Raw genomic sequence first — 19,399 nt, 5'->3', positions numbered from 1 at the left:
TAATAATAATAAAATATATATATACTAGATGGTGGCCCGATTCTAACACATCGGGTATTCTAGAATATGCATGTCCACGTAGTATATTGCCCAGCCACGTAGTATATTGCCCAGCCACGTAGTATATTGCCCAACGACGTAGTATATTGCCCAGTCACGTAGTATATTGCCCAGGTACGTAGTATATTGGCCATTTACGTAGCATATTGCCCAGCCACATAGTATATAGCACAGAGCCACGTAGTATATTGCAGAGCGAGGTAGTATATTGCCCAGCCACATAGTATACAGCACAGAGCCACGTAATATATTGCAGAGCGAGGTAGTATATTGTCCAGCCACGTAGTATATTGTCCAGCCACGTAGTATACAGCACAGAACCACGTAGTATATTGCAGAGCGAGGTAGTATATTGTCCAGCCACGTAGTATATTGTCCAGACACATAGTATATTGCCCAGCCACGTAGTATATTGCACAGCGACGTAGTATATTGCCCAGTGACATAGTATATTGCACAGCGACGTAGTATACAGCACAGAGCCACGTAGTATATTGGACAGCGACGTAGTATATTACCGAGCCAAGTATGTCACAGGTTAAAAAAATAAAAAATAAACATACTCACCTAACGATCCGAGGGCCCCTTGTAGTTGAACATACTCACCATTCTGGTCGCTGCTCCTCAGCGTCCCGTCTCTCTGCTTCCTGGGATCCAACGGTGCTGTGCAGATGGGCGTGCGGCTGCCGCCATCTTGCGTTCCAAGGATGCTTTGCGAATTACCCATATGACTTAGCGGTCTCGCGAGACCGCTAGGTTTTATGGGTAATTTCGCAAAGCATCGCTGTGATAAGGAAGATGGCGGCAGGCACAAGCGGCTCAGCGGACAACGGAGGGTGAGTATAGCAGGTTTTTTGTTTTTTCTTTACTATTTTTAACATTACTTTCTTTTACTATTGATGCCGCATAGGCAGCATCAATAGTAAAAGGTTTGGGACACACAGGGTTAATAGTGGCAGAAACAGAATGTGTTACCTTACCCGCGGCATAACGCGGTCCGCTACCGCCGGCATTAACCCTGTGTTAGCGGTGAGCAGAGGGACACTGACTGCGGGGAGCGGAGCGCCGGGGACACTGACTGCGGGGAGCGGAGCGGGCATTTTCTTCCGGACTGTGCCCGTCGCTGATTGGTCGTGGCTGTTTTGCGGCGACCAATCAGCGACTTGGATTTCCATGATAGACAGAGGCCACGACCAATGAATATCCGTGACAGAAGGACAGACAGACGGAAGTACCCCTTAGACAAATATGTATATAGATATATATATATATCTATATGTGTGTAGGGACATATGTCTAGGGTTATATGTGTGACTAGTGATAATGTAACATCTGTCCTGAAGGCAAGTCGCACCTAGGTGTTAATAGGTACTTCTTTGGGACTAGTAGAAATTCTGTCTCCATATCTCACCAGGGGGTCTAGCTAGGGCCGAGAAGAAAAGCAACATTTCGCACCTTCTAGGTCTTGGAGGGGAGACGCTAATTGTGGCCTGAGGGAATCTATCCCTGAGAACCTTTCCACAAGAGAAAATAATATATTTATTGGGGGCGCGGCCGTGGCCCAATCAAACAGGCAGCAGTTATGATATTGGCCTGAGGGGCCGGTCTAGAAACCTGACCTCAGACCAAAGTTATAAATTTAGGCTGCAGACTGAGAATTGTGTTCACATAATGGGGGCAGCCTGAGAAGCTGATGTGATCCAATCTACATTCTTCCTTCCCTCAGGGAGCAGAAAGCAACTACCAGTTAGATAATTTCTGTAAGTTTTCTCCTGTTTATTTTGATACTGTTTTGCATAAGTTGTATGTCTTTTTATTATCATATTTTTATACCTTTTTCTTATTGTAAGCATTGAACTTTTTGTTATTAAAGTATAAAACTTTTAACAAGATGAACCTTGAATGTTCTAAAAGAATCCATAGCCTAAAGGTGTGTGAGCCTTATGAGTGATAGACATATTTTTATTAGTATTATTATTAGTCCGGGACTCATCGCCCGTGTATTTGGTGAGTGGTGGCAGCGCATATGAGCGGGTGTGTGGCCTGGGTCGGTGTGTGATTTATGCTCCCATTACAGCATAGGACAGAGGTTGAATGCTGGGACTGAGAGTGGGGAGATAGATTAACCCTTGCAGGCACAACGCCAAGTCACGTGTGAGAGCAGGCACGTGACGAATAAGTGACACCACGGAGAAGGGATCCGAGATAATAATAATAAAAAAAACGTTATTCTCACCCTCCGACGTCGCGTCCTGTCCGCCGGCAGGCTCCGGTGCTAAGGATGCTATGGGAGAAGGACCTGCCATGACGTCACGGTCATGTGACCACGACGTCATCACAGGTCCTGCGCGAGAAGGACCTGCCATGACGTCACGGTCATGTGTCCGTGACGTCATCAGAGGTCCTGCTCGCCTGCGCGAGAAGGACCTGCCATGACGTCACGGTCATGTGACCGCGACTTCATCACAGGGCCTGCGCGAGAAGGACCTACCATGATGTCACGTTCATGTGACCGTGACGTCATCACAGGTCCTGCGCTCATAGTCATACCAACCCTGGCACCGGAAGCTGCTGCGTGCACCGTACACAGGAGCCAGGACTAAGGTGAGTATATGTTTATTTTTTATTTTATGTCACTGGCCAATATACTACATTACTGGGCAATATACTATGTGGCTGACCAATATACTACATACTACGTGGCTGTGCAATATACTACGTGGCTGGGCAACATACTACGTTGCTGGGCAATATACTACATGACTGGGCAATATACTACGTAGCTGACCAATATACTACATACTTCGTGGCTGTGCAATATACTTCGTGGCTGGGCAATATACTATGTGACTAGGCAATATACTAAGTGGCTGGGCAATTTACTAAGTGGCTGGGCAATATACTACGTGGCTGGGCAATATACTACGTGACTGGGCAATATACTACGTGGCTGGGCAATATACTTCGTGGCTGGGCAATATACGACGTGACTGGGCAATATACTACGTGACTGGGAAATATACTACGTGGCTGGGCAATATACTACGTGGCTGGGCAATATACTACGTAGCTGGGCAATATACTACGTGACTGGCCAATATATTACGTAGCTGGGCAATATGCTACGTTACTGGGCAATATACTACGTCGCTGGGCAATACACTACGTGACTGGGCAATATACTACGTGGCTGGGCAATATACTATGTGGCTGGGCAATATACTACTTGGACATGCATATTCTAGAATACCCGATGCGTTAGAATCGGGCCACCATCTAGTATATACAGTCATGGCCAAAAGTATTGACACCCCTGCAATTCTGTCAGATAATACTCATTTTCTTCCTGAAAATGATTTGAAACACAAATTCTTTGTTATTATTATCTTCATTTAATTTGTCTTAAATGAAAAAACACAAAAAGAATTGTCCTAAAGCCAAATTGGATATAATTCCACACCAAACAAAAAAGGGGGTGGACAAAAGTATTGGCACCGTTCGACAAATCATGTGATGCTTCACTAATTTGTGTAATTAACAGCACCTGTAACTTACCTGTGGCACCTAACAGGTGTTGGCAATAACTAAATCACACTTGCAGCCAGCTAACATGGATTAAAGTTGACTCAACCTCTGTCCTGTATCCTTGTGTGCACCACATTGAGCATGGAGAAAAGAACGAAGACCAAAGAACTGTCTGAGGACTTGAGAAACCAAATTGTGAGGAAGCATGAGCAATCTCAAGGCTACAATTCCATCTCCAAAGACCTGAATATTCCTGTGTCTACCGTGCGCAGTGTCATCAAGAAGTTTAAAGCCCATGGCACTGTGGCTAACCTCCCTAGATGTGGGCGGAAAAGAAAAATTGACAAGAGATTTCAACGCAAGATTGTGTGGATGTTGGATAAAGAAGCTCGACAAACATCCAAACAAGTTCAAGCTGCCCTGCAGTCTGAGGGTACAACAGTGTCAACTCGTACTATCCATCGGCGTCTGAATGAAAAGGGACTGTATGGTAGGAGACCCAGGAAGACCCCACTTGTTACCCCCAGACATAAAAAAGCCAGGCTGGAGTTTGTCAAAACTTACCTGAAAAAGCCTAAAACGTTTTGGAACAATGTTCTTTGGTCAGATGAGACAAAAGTAGAGCTTTTCGGGCAAAGGCATCAACATAGAGTTTACAGGAGAAAAAAAGAGGCATTCAAAGAAAAGAACACGGTGCCTACAGTCAAACATGGCAGAGGTTCCCTGATGTTTTGGGGTTGCTTTGCTGCCTCTGGCACTGGACTGCTTGACCGTGTGCATGGCATTATGATGTCTGAAGACTACCAACAAATTTTGCAGCATAATGTAGGGCCCAGTGTGAGAAAGCTGGGTCTCCCTCAGAGGTCATGAGTCTTCCAGCAGGACAATGACCCAAAACACACTTCAAAAAGCACTAGAAAATGGTTTGAGAGAAAGCACTGGAGACTTCTAAGGTGGCCAGCAATGAGTCCAGACCTGAATCCCATAGAACACCTGTGGAGAGATCTAAAAATGTCAGTTTGGAGAAGGCTCCCTTCAAATATCAGGGACCTGGAGCAGTTTGTCAAATAAGAATGGTCTAAAATTCCAGCAGAGCATTGTGAGAAACTCATTGATGGTTACCGGAAGTGGTTGGTTGCAGTTATTTTGGTTAAAGGTTGTGCAACCAAGTATTAGGCTGAGGGTGCCAATACTTTTGTCTGGCCCATTTTTGGAGTTTTGTGTGAAATGATCAATGTTTTGCTTTTTGCTTCATTCTCTTTTGTGTTTTTTCATTTAAGACAAATTAAATGAAGATAATAATACCAAAGAATTTGTGATTGCAATCATTTTCAGGAAGAAAATGAGTATTATCTGACAGAATTGCAGGGGTGTCAATACTTTTGGCCATGACTGTATATATATATATATATATATATATATATATATATTACAATAATAATACACAGTTAATTCATAGTTTTGATGCCTTCAGTGTGAATGTACAATTTTTATAGTCATTAAAATACAGAGAACTCTTTAAATGAGAAGGTGTGTCCAATCTTTTGCTCTGTACTGCAGGGGTGTCAAACTGCATTCCTCGAGGGCCACAAACCATGCGTGTTTTCAAGATTTCCTTAGCTTTGCACAAGGTGCTGCAATCATTATGTGTGTAGGTGATTAAATTATCACCTGTGCAGTACAAGGAAATCCTGAAAACATGACCTGTTTGCAGCCCTCGAGGAATGCAGTTTGACACCCCTGCTGTACTGTGTGTGTGTATATATATATTATTTTTAAAAACATTTTTAAAAACTTTTTTTTCACTTGCTTCATTAGTCTACATTAGTCTACAAGCTGTGATTTGTGCTACATAGAGCAGGGCTTCACAGGGGTCTTTTGCATTGACGACAGAAAGGTGAAGTGAGTTAATTGACTGTGAACTCGCAGGACACGTCTGACGGCACCGCAAGCAGGAGAACTTTCTCATGCTTGTGGTGCCGCCAGATAGGTAATAGGAGTTCACACGGTGCTCAGTGTCTGCTGGATGATAGGCTGTATGGTCGCATCATGCAACCATGCAGCCTGCCATCTAGATGTAGCAGAGGTGGACCCGTCGAGGGACAAATGGATTAGCAGCATCTCTGCGGAATGGCGAGGAATATTGTTGCTTTGGTTTTTTTTTTAAACTCTTGCAGATGACTAGGACATCGGAAGAATAGGCGAGGTCATAACTATGGTTTAAATAAGATTATTAAAGGAGTCTGTGTAATTGTTTCAATTAAAGAACCTTTTTCTGGGTGTCTGTGTTGTCATAGAATGTGACTGTGTTGTTAGTAATGGGGGCATCTTATTGACGCCTCTCCATTACAAACTTCGAAGGCTTGATGTCTCTTGACAATACAAAAGATACATCAATCCACCCAACTATCACCTCATTTTCCACTGCTACAGGGCAAGTGGGAAGAGCGAGGCTAAGTGCCAGAACTGGAGCATCTTAGAAATGCACCTTTTCTGGGGCGGCTGAGAGCTGGTGTTTTTAGCCTAGAGGGGGGACCACTATCTATGGCCCTTTCCTAGGCTATTAATATCAGCCCACAGCTGTCTGCATAGCCTTTGCTAGTTATTAATTATAAGGGGACCCTACGTCATTTTTTTTTAGGGTCCCCATTTTAATAGCCATTAAAGCTAAGTATACAGTTGTGAGCTGATAATAATAGCCTGGAAGCTTCATGGGTATTACCCCCTTCCCAGCCTGTAAACATCGTCCCCCAGCCGTCAGCTTTCCCTCTGCTGGTTACGAAAATTGCACGGGAGCCCACGACATTTTTTCCCAAAAAATATTATTTTGTTAATTAAATACATGTACAGTAATTTGCGCACACACACATGTGTTCTGAAGAATATTTCCTTTGAAAACGACATGTAAATGACATAGAGAATTGCTCTATGTAAGTGCTCGTGTTAAATCTCTTTACAATCGGAGAGCAATTGTACTGCATTCGGATGTAATCGGATGCTAGGTGTGAAAAAATGGATTGTACTCACATGACCCTCGTGCGACTCTCGGCACGGAGACTCGGACTGATTTTTCATTTGTTTAGTGTGACTCCAGTTTTACAGGGCTGCTCAAGGACAAGGGACTTTTAGATGAAGACAAGAATCCAGTCCCTGTTTGTGTTGCTGGGGTCAGTGTGAATATCTGTAGTTTATTTTGTGTGAATGGTAAGGGTGATGTTTAAGGAGAACCCTCCGGTGCGGGACACATCGTCCCACCACTGATGGTAATGGTGTACTGTCAGTGCGTTGCTCTGCCTGAATATTTCGAGTATAGAGTTGAGGATGATTGATGCTGAATAGACTCTTATTGATTTAGGGCCGAGCAGGAACTTTGTTACCTGATATGTTGTGTAAACAGCACACCCTCGCTGGCGTGTAATTAATATTTTATACAATAAGTAGCTGGTAGAAAATGCTTTTGTATGTGCTGCGGTATTACTTTCCTTGTCACAGGATAAGAGCCATCGCCATGTAACACTGGTCACTGGCGGATCAGAGCATGGATCAAGAAAGTGGCCAACATGGCACCCTTCTTGGACCCACCTGTCTTCATCAGCACACCTGAAAGTCTTCATTTCTTAGCTATAACCAGAAAAGGCTTTAAACACTTAATTGGTTGAAACATTGTTTCCCTTGAAATATTGGTATTTAAAGGGAATTTGTCATCAGAAAATGACCTGTTGTTCAACTAAAATTTTTACGTTAAATGGATTTTTAAAAATCTAGATTATTTTTCAATTTTTCGCTATCACTGTTTGTTAAAAAGAAATAAATAAATCTTGCAATTTTTAAACGGATACCATATGTCTAATGCTAGATTCATATTTTCTGTTCTGCCCACAGGACTTTTCAGCAGTTACATTATCATCATAGACAAAATTTACAATGACAGTTAACACCTCTGTACATACCAGACAGCACAGTATACACCATTTCCAATAGTTGATGTCACAGTATTTCCTGTTGTTCTCATGGACTTTACAATGCTAGTCTGAATCAGACCCTATTTTTTGCACAGGAGTGTTATCTGTGCATGCTCTAATCTGGTAAAAGGTCACTGTGCAGGAGTAGGAAGGATAAAATATTAACCTAAAAACAGCTAAACAATAGGTCATATTTTTAGGACACATTCTTCTTAATTCACCCGACTCCTTATAATTGTTTCTGATGAAGTAGGGAGGCGATTTGTATGTCTGTCATTACACTTACACATTGCTATCTCCGTAAATTGCCATGGTGGACATGTTGGATACTAATCAACTTTCCTGTTAGATAAATATAACATTTACCATCTACATATTCACAATTCTTCTTTAAGGATTTGTCCTTATTCTGAACAGGTCCGGGGTGGTGAAAAGATGAAAAAAAGAGACTTGTCTGCTGGTCTGACACCACTCCTCTGTAGTTCACACTGTGTTCCCCGCCAGGGTCCTGCAAATTTATTCCATCATTTAGTCTGAGAGAGAAGAGTAATTGTTGTTTACAGCATGGATAAAATCTGAAGGCTGCAGGTGATTGTTTGCAGTGGTCACGTGATGACCGCTCACCAGAAGAAATGACCAGGTAGCAAACAGCTGTGGATAAAGTGCAGTGTACGGAGGTGTTGCATCAGTCTGGTATTAGCAGATTATGTCACTTTTTTCCTTATACTATGAAGTTACATTGTCCACAATGTGGACATTTTTTATTTCTTTTTTTCATTTAGGCACATGTAATAGAGGCTAAAAATCATTTTTACAGAATGTACACATTTTGCCTTGTTTGCCATCTATAACCTCCATGTTGGGGCTTGTACACACGACAGACTAGTTTGGACAAGTGCTGTCCGTAGTTTTTGTACCCATGATATTTATGGGGCTGTGCACATGTTCTATTTTTTCTTTTGGACACAGTAGTCCAAGGGAAAAATTAGAGACATGTCCGATTTTGATCCTAGTATCGTATCAAAATTGTCAATACAAGTGAAAATGTCGGACTGCACTCGGATGACATCCGTGTGCAGTCCGATTTTCAGAATGGAAACGATGTAGGAAGTTTTTTTATTTCTCCACATCCGAGAAAAAGTAATTCAAGTCTGATCAGTATAATTTGACTGATTTTCTTGGAGAGAAAACAGTTGTGTGACCCTAGCATTACGGTCTATTGCTTCAGAATGAGTTAATTGAGAATCTGTCAGTCACCCTGATATGATGCTCAGATGTGGAATTTGATTTATTTTCTGTCCTTTTCCAAACTCCTCTCACCAGGTTTATGACGACATTTAAGATCAAAGTTCAATGTTCAGGGAAACAACGAGCTGTTAAAAACCAAATGGTGCAACATTTTTAATGAAACACAATTGCAAAAATAATTTTTACCCCTACATACACAGAAAAACAAAAAATGTATAGTCCTCAAGGGTTGACAACTGCTTGAAGATACTGATTTGTAGTTCTTATGTTTGGCGCCTTGTGTAGAGATATAGCGGATCTTTTGGAATGATAATATAATGGTACCTCCAAGAGGATGAAGGCATTGCATTCAGTTACCAGTCCTGATACTATGTCATTGCCTATATTCTGTCTTCTCCCTGTGTATTGATGCTCCCTTGTGTAGCCTTTTTGCTGTTTTTGCCCTTTACCTCTGTGTTGTGCAGTGAATTAGAGTTTGAAAGTGGTCTCTGTGAAATCCTTGTCCCGAGCTGATAGATGGATGGGAAGCAAGCTTACAACCTCTGGGAACCATCATTAATTCTAATCAAAGGTGAAGCCGAAAGAGCAGTGGGAAGGCCGTGTCAGCAGCCCAGCAGGTGTTAGGACAGGACCACACAGCATTCCCTGTTACACATCCAGGTCATTAGTTAAGGATGGATGGAGACATGAAGCAAGGCCGTAATGGATCTCTACAAAATGCTATAGCGTACTCCAGGGTTTCAAGAGTCAAGGGCAATATGTTCAAACATAGCAGGGGCTCTTCTGATCACGTTATGGCGCCTAGTAAGGGAAAAATAACAATGAGCGCTGTACGATTAACCTTGTCACAGACCAACTCCAGAAGAGCCGTTGTGGGGAAGGAAAGCACTGATCGGGAGGGTTATTATGCTTGTAAAATGACTGCGGTTTACTGAGACCATTGGATTAAAACTAATGTAACCAAACATAGAAATAGAATAGAGTTAAAATGCATGATTATTCCCCGAGCTGTCCTATCTGTAGCTTTATTTCCTACCTGCATTTATTTTTTAGGAAAGCTGATGACTTGTTGATAACTCTGGCATTTCACCAATTTTTTTTAATTTTTTTTCCAGTATGTTTTATGCAGGTAGTACTGTTTGAGACTTTGAGAAAAATTATGGACAACCCCTGTCTGAGTTTTAACCCCTTCATGACCCAGCCTACTTTGACCTTAAAGATCGTGCCGTTTTTTGCAATTCTGACCAGTGTCCCTTTATGAGGTAATAACTCAGGAACGCTTCAACGGATCCTAGCGGTTCTGAGATTGTTTTTTCGTGACATATTGGGCTTCATGTTAGTGGTAAATTTAGGTCAATAAATTCTGCGTTTATTTGTGATAAAAACGGAAATTTGGCGAAAATTTTGAAAATTTCGCAATTTTCACATTTTGAATTTTTATTCTGTTAAACCAGAGAGATATGTGACACAAAATAGTTAATAAGTAACATTTCCCACATGTTTACTTTACATCAGCACAATTTTGGAAACAAAATTTTTTTTTGTTAGGAAGTTATAAGGGTTAAAATTTGACCAGCGATTTGTCATTTTCAGTCTTATATTGGTCAGACCTCCACCGATCACAAATCAGAGCACTTCACTAGCTACATCTCCTTCAGTCTTAGAAGGAGGAAATATTACAAATCGCTCTGATTGGCTGTTGAAAGTGAAACTGCCAATCAGAGCGATCGTAGCCACGAGGGGGTGAAGCCACCCCCCCTGGGCTAAACTACCACTCCCCCTGTCCCTGCAGATCGGGTGAAATGGGAGTTAACCCTTTCACCCGATCTGCAGGGACGCGATCTTTCCATGACGCATATGCTGCGTCATGGGTCGGAATGGCACCGACTTTCATGACGCAGCGTATGCGTCAAAGGTCGGGAAGGGGTTAAAGACGTTTTCCAAAATTGTAAACTGATGGCTTGTTATTAGGATATGTCCTCACTTTGTGATCGGTGGAGGTCAGACCAATCTAAGACTGAAGGAGATGTAGCTAGTGTAGTGCTCTGATTTGCTCTGATCGGTGGAGGTCTGACCAATATAAGACTGAAGGAGATGTAGCTAGTGTAGTTCTCTGATTTGTGATCAGTGGAGGTCTGACCAATATAAGACTAAAGGAGACGTAGCTAGTGTAGTGCTCTGCTTTGTGATCGGTGGAGGTCAGACCAATCTAAGACTGAAGGAGATGTAGCTAGTGTAGTGCTCTGATTTGTGATCGGTGGAGGTCTGACCAATATAAGACTGAAGGAGATGTAGCTAGTGAAGTGCTCTGATTTGTGATCGGTGGAGGTCTGACCAATATAAGACTGAAGGAGATGTAGATAGTGAAGTGCTCTGATTTGTGATCGGTGGAGGTCTGATCAATCTAAGACTGAAGGAGATGTAGCTAGTGAAGTGCTCTGATTTGTGATCGATGGAGGTCAGACCAATCTAAGACTGAAGGAGATGTAGCTAGCCTTGGGGTCATCCTTGATTTTGACCTTTCATTCACCCCCTACATCCGATCACTGGCTCGCTCTTCTTACCTGCATCTCAAAAACATTTCTAGAATTCGCCCTTTTCTTACTTTCGACTCTGCAAAAACTCTTACTGTTTCACTTATTCATTCTCGTCTGGACTATTGTAACTCTCTACTAATCGGTCTCCCTCTTGCAAAACTCTCCCCGCTCCAATCTGTCCTGAATGCTGCAGCCAGGATCATATTCCTCACCAACCGTTACACCGATGCCTCTACCCTGTGCCAGTCATTACACTGGCTACCCATCCACTCCAGAATCCAGTACAAAACTACTACCCTCATCCACAAGCACTCCATGGCTCAGCACCACCCTACATCTCCTCCCTGGTATCAGTCTACCACCCTACCCGTGCCCTCCGCTCCGCTAATGACCTCAGGTTAGCATCCTCAATAATCAGAACCTCCCACTCCCGTCTCCAAGACTTTACACGTGCTGCGCCGATTCTTTGGAATGCACTACCTAGGTTAATACGATTAATCCCCAATCCCCACAGTTTTAAGCGTGCCCTAAAAACTCATTTGTTCAGACTGGCCTACCGCCTCAATGCATTAACCTAACGATCCCTGTGTGGCCTATTTATAATAAAAAAAAAAAAAAAGGTTCCTCGCATCATGTTCTCATACACTTTATGCAGTATTAGCCCTCTGTGTCTGTACTGCTACATACTTAGGCAGGTAACTGGTTCATGCAGCTTTACATGAACACCTGAGCCTTACACTATAGCTGGTCCGAATAACTAAAGCAATTGTTACCATCCACCTCTCGTGTCTCCCCTTTTCCCCATAGTTTGTAAGCTTGCGAGCAGGGCCCTCACTCCTCCTGGTATCTGTTTTGAACTGTATTTCTGTTATGCTGTAATGTCTATTGTCTGTACAAGTCCCCTCTATAATTTGTAAAGCGCTGCGGAATATGTTGGCGCTATATAAATAAAAATTATTATTATATTATTATAGTGTAGTGCTCTGATTTGTGATCGGTGGAGGTCTGACCAATATAAGACTGAAGGAGATTTAGCTAGTGAAGTGCTCTGATTTGTGATCGGTGGAGGTCAGACCAATCTAAGACTGAAGGAGATGTAGCTAGTGAAGTGCTCTGATTTGTGATCGGTGGAGGTCTGACCAATATAAGACTGAAGGAGATGTAGCTAGCATAGTGCTCTGCTTTGTGATCGGTGGAGGTCTGACCAATATAAGACTGAAGGAGATGTAGCTAGTGTAGTGCTCTGATTTGTGATCGGTGGAGGTCAGACCAATCTAAGACTGAAGGAGGCGTAGCTAGCATAGTGCTCTGCTTTGTGATCGGTGGAGGTCTGACCAATATAAGACTGAAGGAGATGTAGCTAGTGTAGTGCTCTGATTTGTGATCGGTGGAGGTCTGACCAATATAAGACTGAAGGAGATGTAGCTAGTGAAGTGCTCTGATTTGTGATCGGTGGAGGTCTGACCAATATAAGACTGAAGGATATGTAGCTAGTGAAGTGCTCTGATTTGTGATCGGTGGAGGTCAGACCAATCTAAGACTGAAGGAGATGTAGCTAGTGTAGTGCTCTGATTTGTGATCGGTGGAGGTCTGACCAATATAAGACTGAAGGAGATGTAGCTAGTGAAGTGCTCTGATTTGTGATCGGTGGAGGTCAGACCAATCTAAGACTGAAGGAGATGTAGCTAGTGTAGTGCTCTGATTTGTGATCGGTGGAGGTCTGACCAATATAAGACTGAAGGAGATGTAGCTAGTGAAGTGCTCTGATTTGTGATCGGTGGAGGTCTGACCAATATAAGACTGAAGGAGATGTAGCTAGTGAAGTGCTCTGATTTGTGATCGGTGGAGGTCTGACCAATATAAGACTGAAGGAGATGTAGCTAGCATAGTGCTCTGCTTTTTGATCGGTGGAGGTCTGACCAATATAAGACTGAAGGAGATGTAGCTAGTGTAGTGCTCTGATTTGTGATCGGTGGAGGTCAGACCAATCTAAGACTGAAGGAGGCGTAGCTAGCATAGTGCTCTGCTTTGTGATCGGTGGAGGTCTGACCAATATAAGACTGAAGGAGATGTAGCTAGTGTAGTGCTCTGATTTGTGATCGGTGGAGGTCAGACCAATATAAGACTGAAGGAGATGTAGCTAGTGAAGTGCTCTGATTTGTGATCGGTGGAGGTCTGACCAATATAAGACTGAAGGAGATGTAGCTAGTGAAGTGCTCTGATTTGTGATCGGTGGAGGTCAGACCAATCTAAGACTGAAGGAGATGTAGCTAGTGAAGTGCTCTGATTTGTGATCGGTGGAGGTCAGACCAATCTAAGACTGAAGGAGATGTAGCTAGTGTAGTGCTCTGATTTGTGATCGGTGGAGGTCTGACCAGTATAAGACTGAAGGAGATGTAGCTAGTGAAGTGCTCTGATTTGTGATCGGTGGAGGTCAGACCAATCTAAGACTGAAGGAGATGTAGCTAGTGTAGTGCTCTGATTTGTGATCAGTGGAGGTCTGACCAATATAAGACTGAAGGAGGCGTATCTAGCATAGTGCTCTGCTTTGGGATCGGTGGAGGTCTGACCAATATAAGACTGAAGGAGATGTAGTTAGTGAAGTGCTCTGATTTGTGATCGGTGGAGGTCAGACTAATCTAAGACTGAAGTAGACGTAACTAATGTAGTGCTCTGCTTCTTCACTGTTCTTCTCCTGTGCAGCCACCTCCTAGCTATGAGGGTAGCTGTGAAAAACACCAACGGCAAAAAACAAGAAAGTGGTCACCGCAATACACCAGCCACGTGTCACATCTATGTTCGGGATCATAAAGTGATAACCTGTCCAAGCAGTACGCCATCAATTGATGAGATAGGAAAACTACCAGGGAATGCCATAGGGGTTATTACCAAGATTTACTAAAACAAACCTAACCCTTGGAGTAGCTTTGATTGCCTATCCTTTACCAATCAGCAGAATACGGCCTCTTTAATGTTTGTCCATGAACGACAGCTGTAGGTCTGATATCCCGGCCAGTCTCCCTCCTGCCGTGGCTCCTTTGTTTTGCTGATTGTTTCTTGATGATCAGTCTTGATGATCAGATCCCACTAATCAGGCTTTGATGACCTATACTAACAGTGGAAGATCAATGTGTTTTGGGGGGGAATCTTCATGGAAACAAATCATCAACAACTAATTGATTTTTATATTTTTAGCCATTACTTGGCACCTTGCAGAACCATGGTCCTTGGTTTGAACAGTACCCTGGGCAGCATTACTGTGGAGTTAATAATTTTTCCTGCGTTTACCACATTCCCAAAAAAACATATTGCTACTTTATCTGGCTTTCTATGAAATTGGCCCTTGTGTGTGTGATAATGGGAAACTAGGTTAGCCATGCTGGGAAGAAGTGCTGATGTGCGTCATTACACATGTATTTCTATCCATCTATGTATAGTACTTTTTTGTGTGATTTTTTTTATTTTATTTAACTTTCTCTAGATTAAGGAAGACATAAAATAGTTTTGTTGGATTGCAACTTCTACACTTGGGCCTGTTTTATTATGTTACAAATTTGGTAGTAACATAGTAATACCTGTGTGAATTATATATTTCCAGTTTGGAAGCATTTTTTTAATTGTTTGGTGGTAACCTGTTCTTGTTGTCGTCTTTATAGATGAAGACCAGCTGCGTGTAAAAGGCTATGATAAAACCCCTGATGTCATTCTTGAGGTGCCAGTAGGTAAGTCCATTATGGTGTCAATATAGTGTGATCCATCTGGGTTATGCTAACTACTGTAGATTAGGCCTTTTGCACATGTCTGTGTTGCTTTGTGGTCTCGGGCATCTTGTTGTCTGAGCTGATACTCCACAAAGTACACCGATAAAACAACTAATACTAAAGGCTCCCTCACTCATTAGACTAATGTCGGCCAAATCTGCCAATATCGACGGGTTCAGCCAACAGTCTAACATGTATGGGGATTGGACATGTCCGATTTGGGACTGCCGATTGCATCGTTCTCCGTGAGATAAGCCGCCGGTTTATGTGCCAGTCAGCGGTTTTCTCATAAGGAACACAGGAGCGCTCGGCTGAATGAGTGCTCTTATGTATGGGAGAGTTAACTGAGATGGCTGTCAGCTGAACGGTCGGTCGAAATGTCATACATCTAATGTGTGTGGCCTGCTTAAGTTAGATCTCTGTTCAGCTCTTAGGTCATTCTCCTCTCCTCATCCACGTAGAAAATACATTTATCTACCATGAACTACTGATAAATTTAAATGATACTGAAATATGCTGACATTATTTTTCTGACCGTTTTCTACTTAAATGAGCTGAAAATTGAAGGGATTGAGAGAATGCATGCTACGATTAAGTAAAAGAATTTGAGCCAAGTTTTAAAGTTGTGCGGCCAGCGATCCCGAGAACAAGGTTGTGCCGAGCCTGATCTGATTGGAGCGGAGGTCAAGCAGCACAGCGCTGCTCCATTCATTCGGCATAAGACTATCGGAGAAAGCCGACACGGTTTCTCTCATACAAAATATTTGTTGCCTTCTCTAAATGTCGGTTTGTATCTGTTTTAGCCAAATGACTGAGACCAACAGCCATAATGCTCGCTTCTTAACTAAATTTGTGCTTGCTCCTGCTTTTGTTCTTCAGCTGTCGAAGGACATGTTGTGCATTGGATAGAAAGCAAGGCATCATTTGGGGATGAGAGTAGTCATCGCATGTATCTACAGGATCAGTTTTGGAGCTACTGGAACAGGTAAGTCCCCGGCATCGGAACAGCTCCTCTACAGAGGAACCTCTTAAACGGAGACCGATTTCCCTATGCATGTGCTCCCTACTTGCCATGGGGAATGGGAATAAAAGTGTTACCACATGTAAGATTTTTTTAAATTGTCCATCCGTTACATTATGGTGATTGGGTTGACGTCACAACTCATACTTCTCTAGAAATGTCACTGTCTGGTCCTGTCCTAGTCGTTCTCCATAGTTATTTCTGGATTACATCTTTGCATATTGTGGTAGTTTTCTATATTCTCAGCATCACATTGCAGACTGTTTTTTTATTAAAAATAAATCTTTTTGCACCTTGAAGATTATATTTAAAATAAAGTTGCCAACTTGACACGAGTCCTCAGCCAGCTAGGACTTCTGCCAACACTGTAACTGTTTTCATATTACGAAGCCTATGCTGTTATCGCTCGCTGATAATGTCTCCGCTCCTCACCATAAGGAACACTTCATTTGCAGTAATTAAGAGCACTCAAGCATTTTCATTGCCCTGTTGATGAGAGACTGGGCACTAAAGTATCATGAAGGCCATCCTGTGGCCTCTGTGGACCAGCGCAGGCTCTTTATGTGTCGCAGACCTGCGTGTCTGTCTCCATCATTTGCTGCTTTGTTTGCTTTTTGTAAATAAATGTTTTTGCAACTTAAACTCCTAAGGATTCTCAAAATTCCACAATTTGTGTCTTGTAGAATACGTAAATTATGTAAAAAAATTTAGTTGTAATCGTGTATGTTAATAGTTTGTATTCATGATGTCTTTCCATTGTCATGTTTTAATCTTAACAGTTATGATGTTAGAATATTATACAGTACATGGATACTATATATTTATTTATATATATTCATCATCTTCCCCCATCTCGCTCAACCCCCCAAGGAGACCTATCCATCAAAATCAATGGCTGCCCACTGTCTCCAGTCCCACAAGCTTGCTTTCTTGGGGTAACTTTTGACTCTGATCTCTCCTTCAAAACACATATTTAAGCCCTTTCTACTTCGTGCCAACTCCAACTTAAAAATATTTTCACGATGCATACATTTCTTTCCCAAGAATCTGCAAAAACACTAGTGCATGTCATCATCATTTCCCACCTTGACTACTGCAACCTCCTGCTCTCAAGCCTCCCTTCTAAAGGTACTTTCACACTGAGCAACTTTACAGAGAGAACGACAACGATCCGTGACGTTGCAGCGTCCTGGATAGCGATCTCGTTGTGTTTGAAACTCAGCAGCGATCAGGATCCTGCTGTGACATCGCTGGTCGTAGCTAGAAGTCCAGAACTTTATTTGGTCGTCAGGTCGGCGTGATTCGTCATGTTTGACAGCAAAAGCAACGATGCCTGCAATGTTTTTACATGGAGCTAACAACCAGCGAGAACGATAAGTACGTCACTGGATCGCTCCTGCATCGTCCCTCTGTTGCCGTGTTTGATGTCTCTATAGCGACCTAAACAGCAACGCTGCAGCGATTGGCTCGTTGTCTATATCGCTGCAGCGTCGCTTAAGGTACCTTAACACTCTCACCTCTCCAATCTATCCTAAACTCTTCTGCTTGACTAATCCACATGTCCCCCTGCTATTCCCCAGGCTCTCTTCTCTGCCAATCCTTTGACTGAATCCTCCATACATCTGACCTTGTCTCCCAGTACAAGATCTCTTTCTCAACTCCCCTCTTATCTCTTCTTCTCACAATCGTATGCAAGATTTCTCCAATGCATCCACCCTACCCTGGAACTCTCTACCCCAACATATCATACTTTCGCCTACAATGGAAACCTTCAAAAGGAACCTGAAGACCTACCTCATCAAACAAGCCTACAACCTGCAGTAACCCTTGTTAGACTACACCTCTGTGTGACCAGCTCCACCCTCACCTTCTATATTCTCACCCATGCCTTGTAGATTGTGATCCCTCGCGGGCAGGGTCCTGTCAACTCCTGTACCAGTCGTGACTTGTATTGTTTAAGATTATTGTGCTTGCTTTTTATTTTGTATACCCCTTTTCACGTGTAAAGCGCCATGGAATAAATTACGCTATAATAATATACCGTATATATACCGTATACCGTATGCACACCACTGCCTGGAGTCAATAACCCATCTCTAGCTATAAATGCTAGAGTTCAGCGGAACAGGCAAAATTCAGAATTGCCTGTTTACATATTTTTTATTTGGATTCAATTTAATGTCCTGTATTACAGTCCAGAACATAATAAATAGTTATACTCACCACTCAACTCTCCGGTTCCTCTGCACCTCACCATCACCTGTCAAGTCCTGGTCGCATCCTCTGATCTCCCCCTCTGCTCCCAATGAAATCCCCAAACCTCCGGCAATGAGCCAAGACTTCCGGCTCTGGTAAAGCCCAGAATTCTGCAAAAGCATGCAAAAGGTCACAATATCACATCGCGATGTGCGCTAATGTGCAGAACCACCCCGGGCCTCATCAGAGCTGAACGTCCTGGCTCATTGTCGGAGGTCCTTAGATTTCAGGGATTTGCAATGAGCACTGGATGGGTAACAGTGAGGAGTGGAGGGGCCGGAGAGGTGACCCTGTAAGGTGAGTATAATTTATTATTTTTTGTAACCTTTTGATGGCCCTTTATGGTTCAGAAAAAGGGCCAAAAGATAGAAAAACAACCTAGCAAACAACAAAGAGCAAAATTGTCCAGTATTTCTTATGGTTATGTCGACTGAAAAATTATGGTGCTCGGAACAAAGGGAGTAAGAAAGGAAAGTGCAAAAACTGAGTCCTCTGCTCCTCCACCGATTAACTAGAGAAGGGCTTGTTTTTCCAGGATGAATTGTCTTGCTAATGTTTGAAAAAAAAAAAAAAGACTTTATAATGCAGGCCAGTATCATCACAGCAATTCAGCATTGTTTCTTTTCGATTTACTACTTTTCAAAAATAGAAAAAAAAGTTTTAATTTGTTTGTTTTACTAAAGATGAAGCTTTTTGAGGGCTTGTTTTTTTTTTCAGGGCAATCGGCAGTTTCTATTGGTTCCATTTTAGAGTGCATATGACGCGTTGTTCACTTTCCATTCCAAATTTTTGGCAAGAGAGATGACTTAAAAAATCAGCAATTTTGCACTGTAGAATAAATAATATGATATGTTTAAATATATTTAGAGATGTCCCATATATATATTTTTTCAGAACGGAGTGGATTTAATTTTGTCTTTAATTTTTATAGCATATATATATATATATATATATATATATATATAAATATATACGGTGTATATATACACACACATATTTTCTATCCTTGGGGGTCTTCATCATGTGAAC

The 19,399-nt window shown here is 42.4% G+C and overlaps 1 protein-coding gene across 1 annotated transcript in view; it reads left to right on the top strand.

Annotated features, from left to right (window-relative positions):
• The window catches only part of CDIN1 (CDAN1 interacting nuclease 1), a 626,145-nt gene that overhangs the window by 386,597 nt on the left and 220,149 nt on the right, over positions 1-19,399 (top strand). Inside the window, exons 10-11 of the mRNA XM_069732509.1 lie at positions 14,989-15,054; positions 15,973-16,078. Of these exons, the coding sequence (XP_069588610.1) occupies positions 14,989-15,054; positions 15,973-16,078 (172 nt within the window). The remainder of the gene's footprint in view (positions 1-14,988; positions 15,055-15,972; positions 16,079-19,399) is intronic.

This window comes from Ranitomeya imitator, chromosome 1, assembly GCF_032444005.1.
Source record: "Ranitomeya imitator isolate aRanImi1 chromosome 1, aRanImi1.pri, whole genome shotgun sequence".
Taxonomy (NCBI): Eukaryota; Metazoa; Chordata; class Amphibia; order Anura; family Dendrobatidae; genus Ranitomeya; species Ranitomeya imitator.
This window is presented reverse-complemented; position numbering and strand designations above follow the sequence as displayed.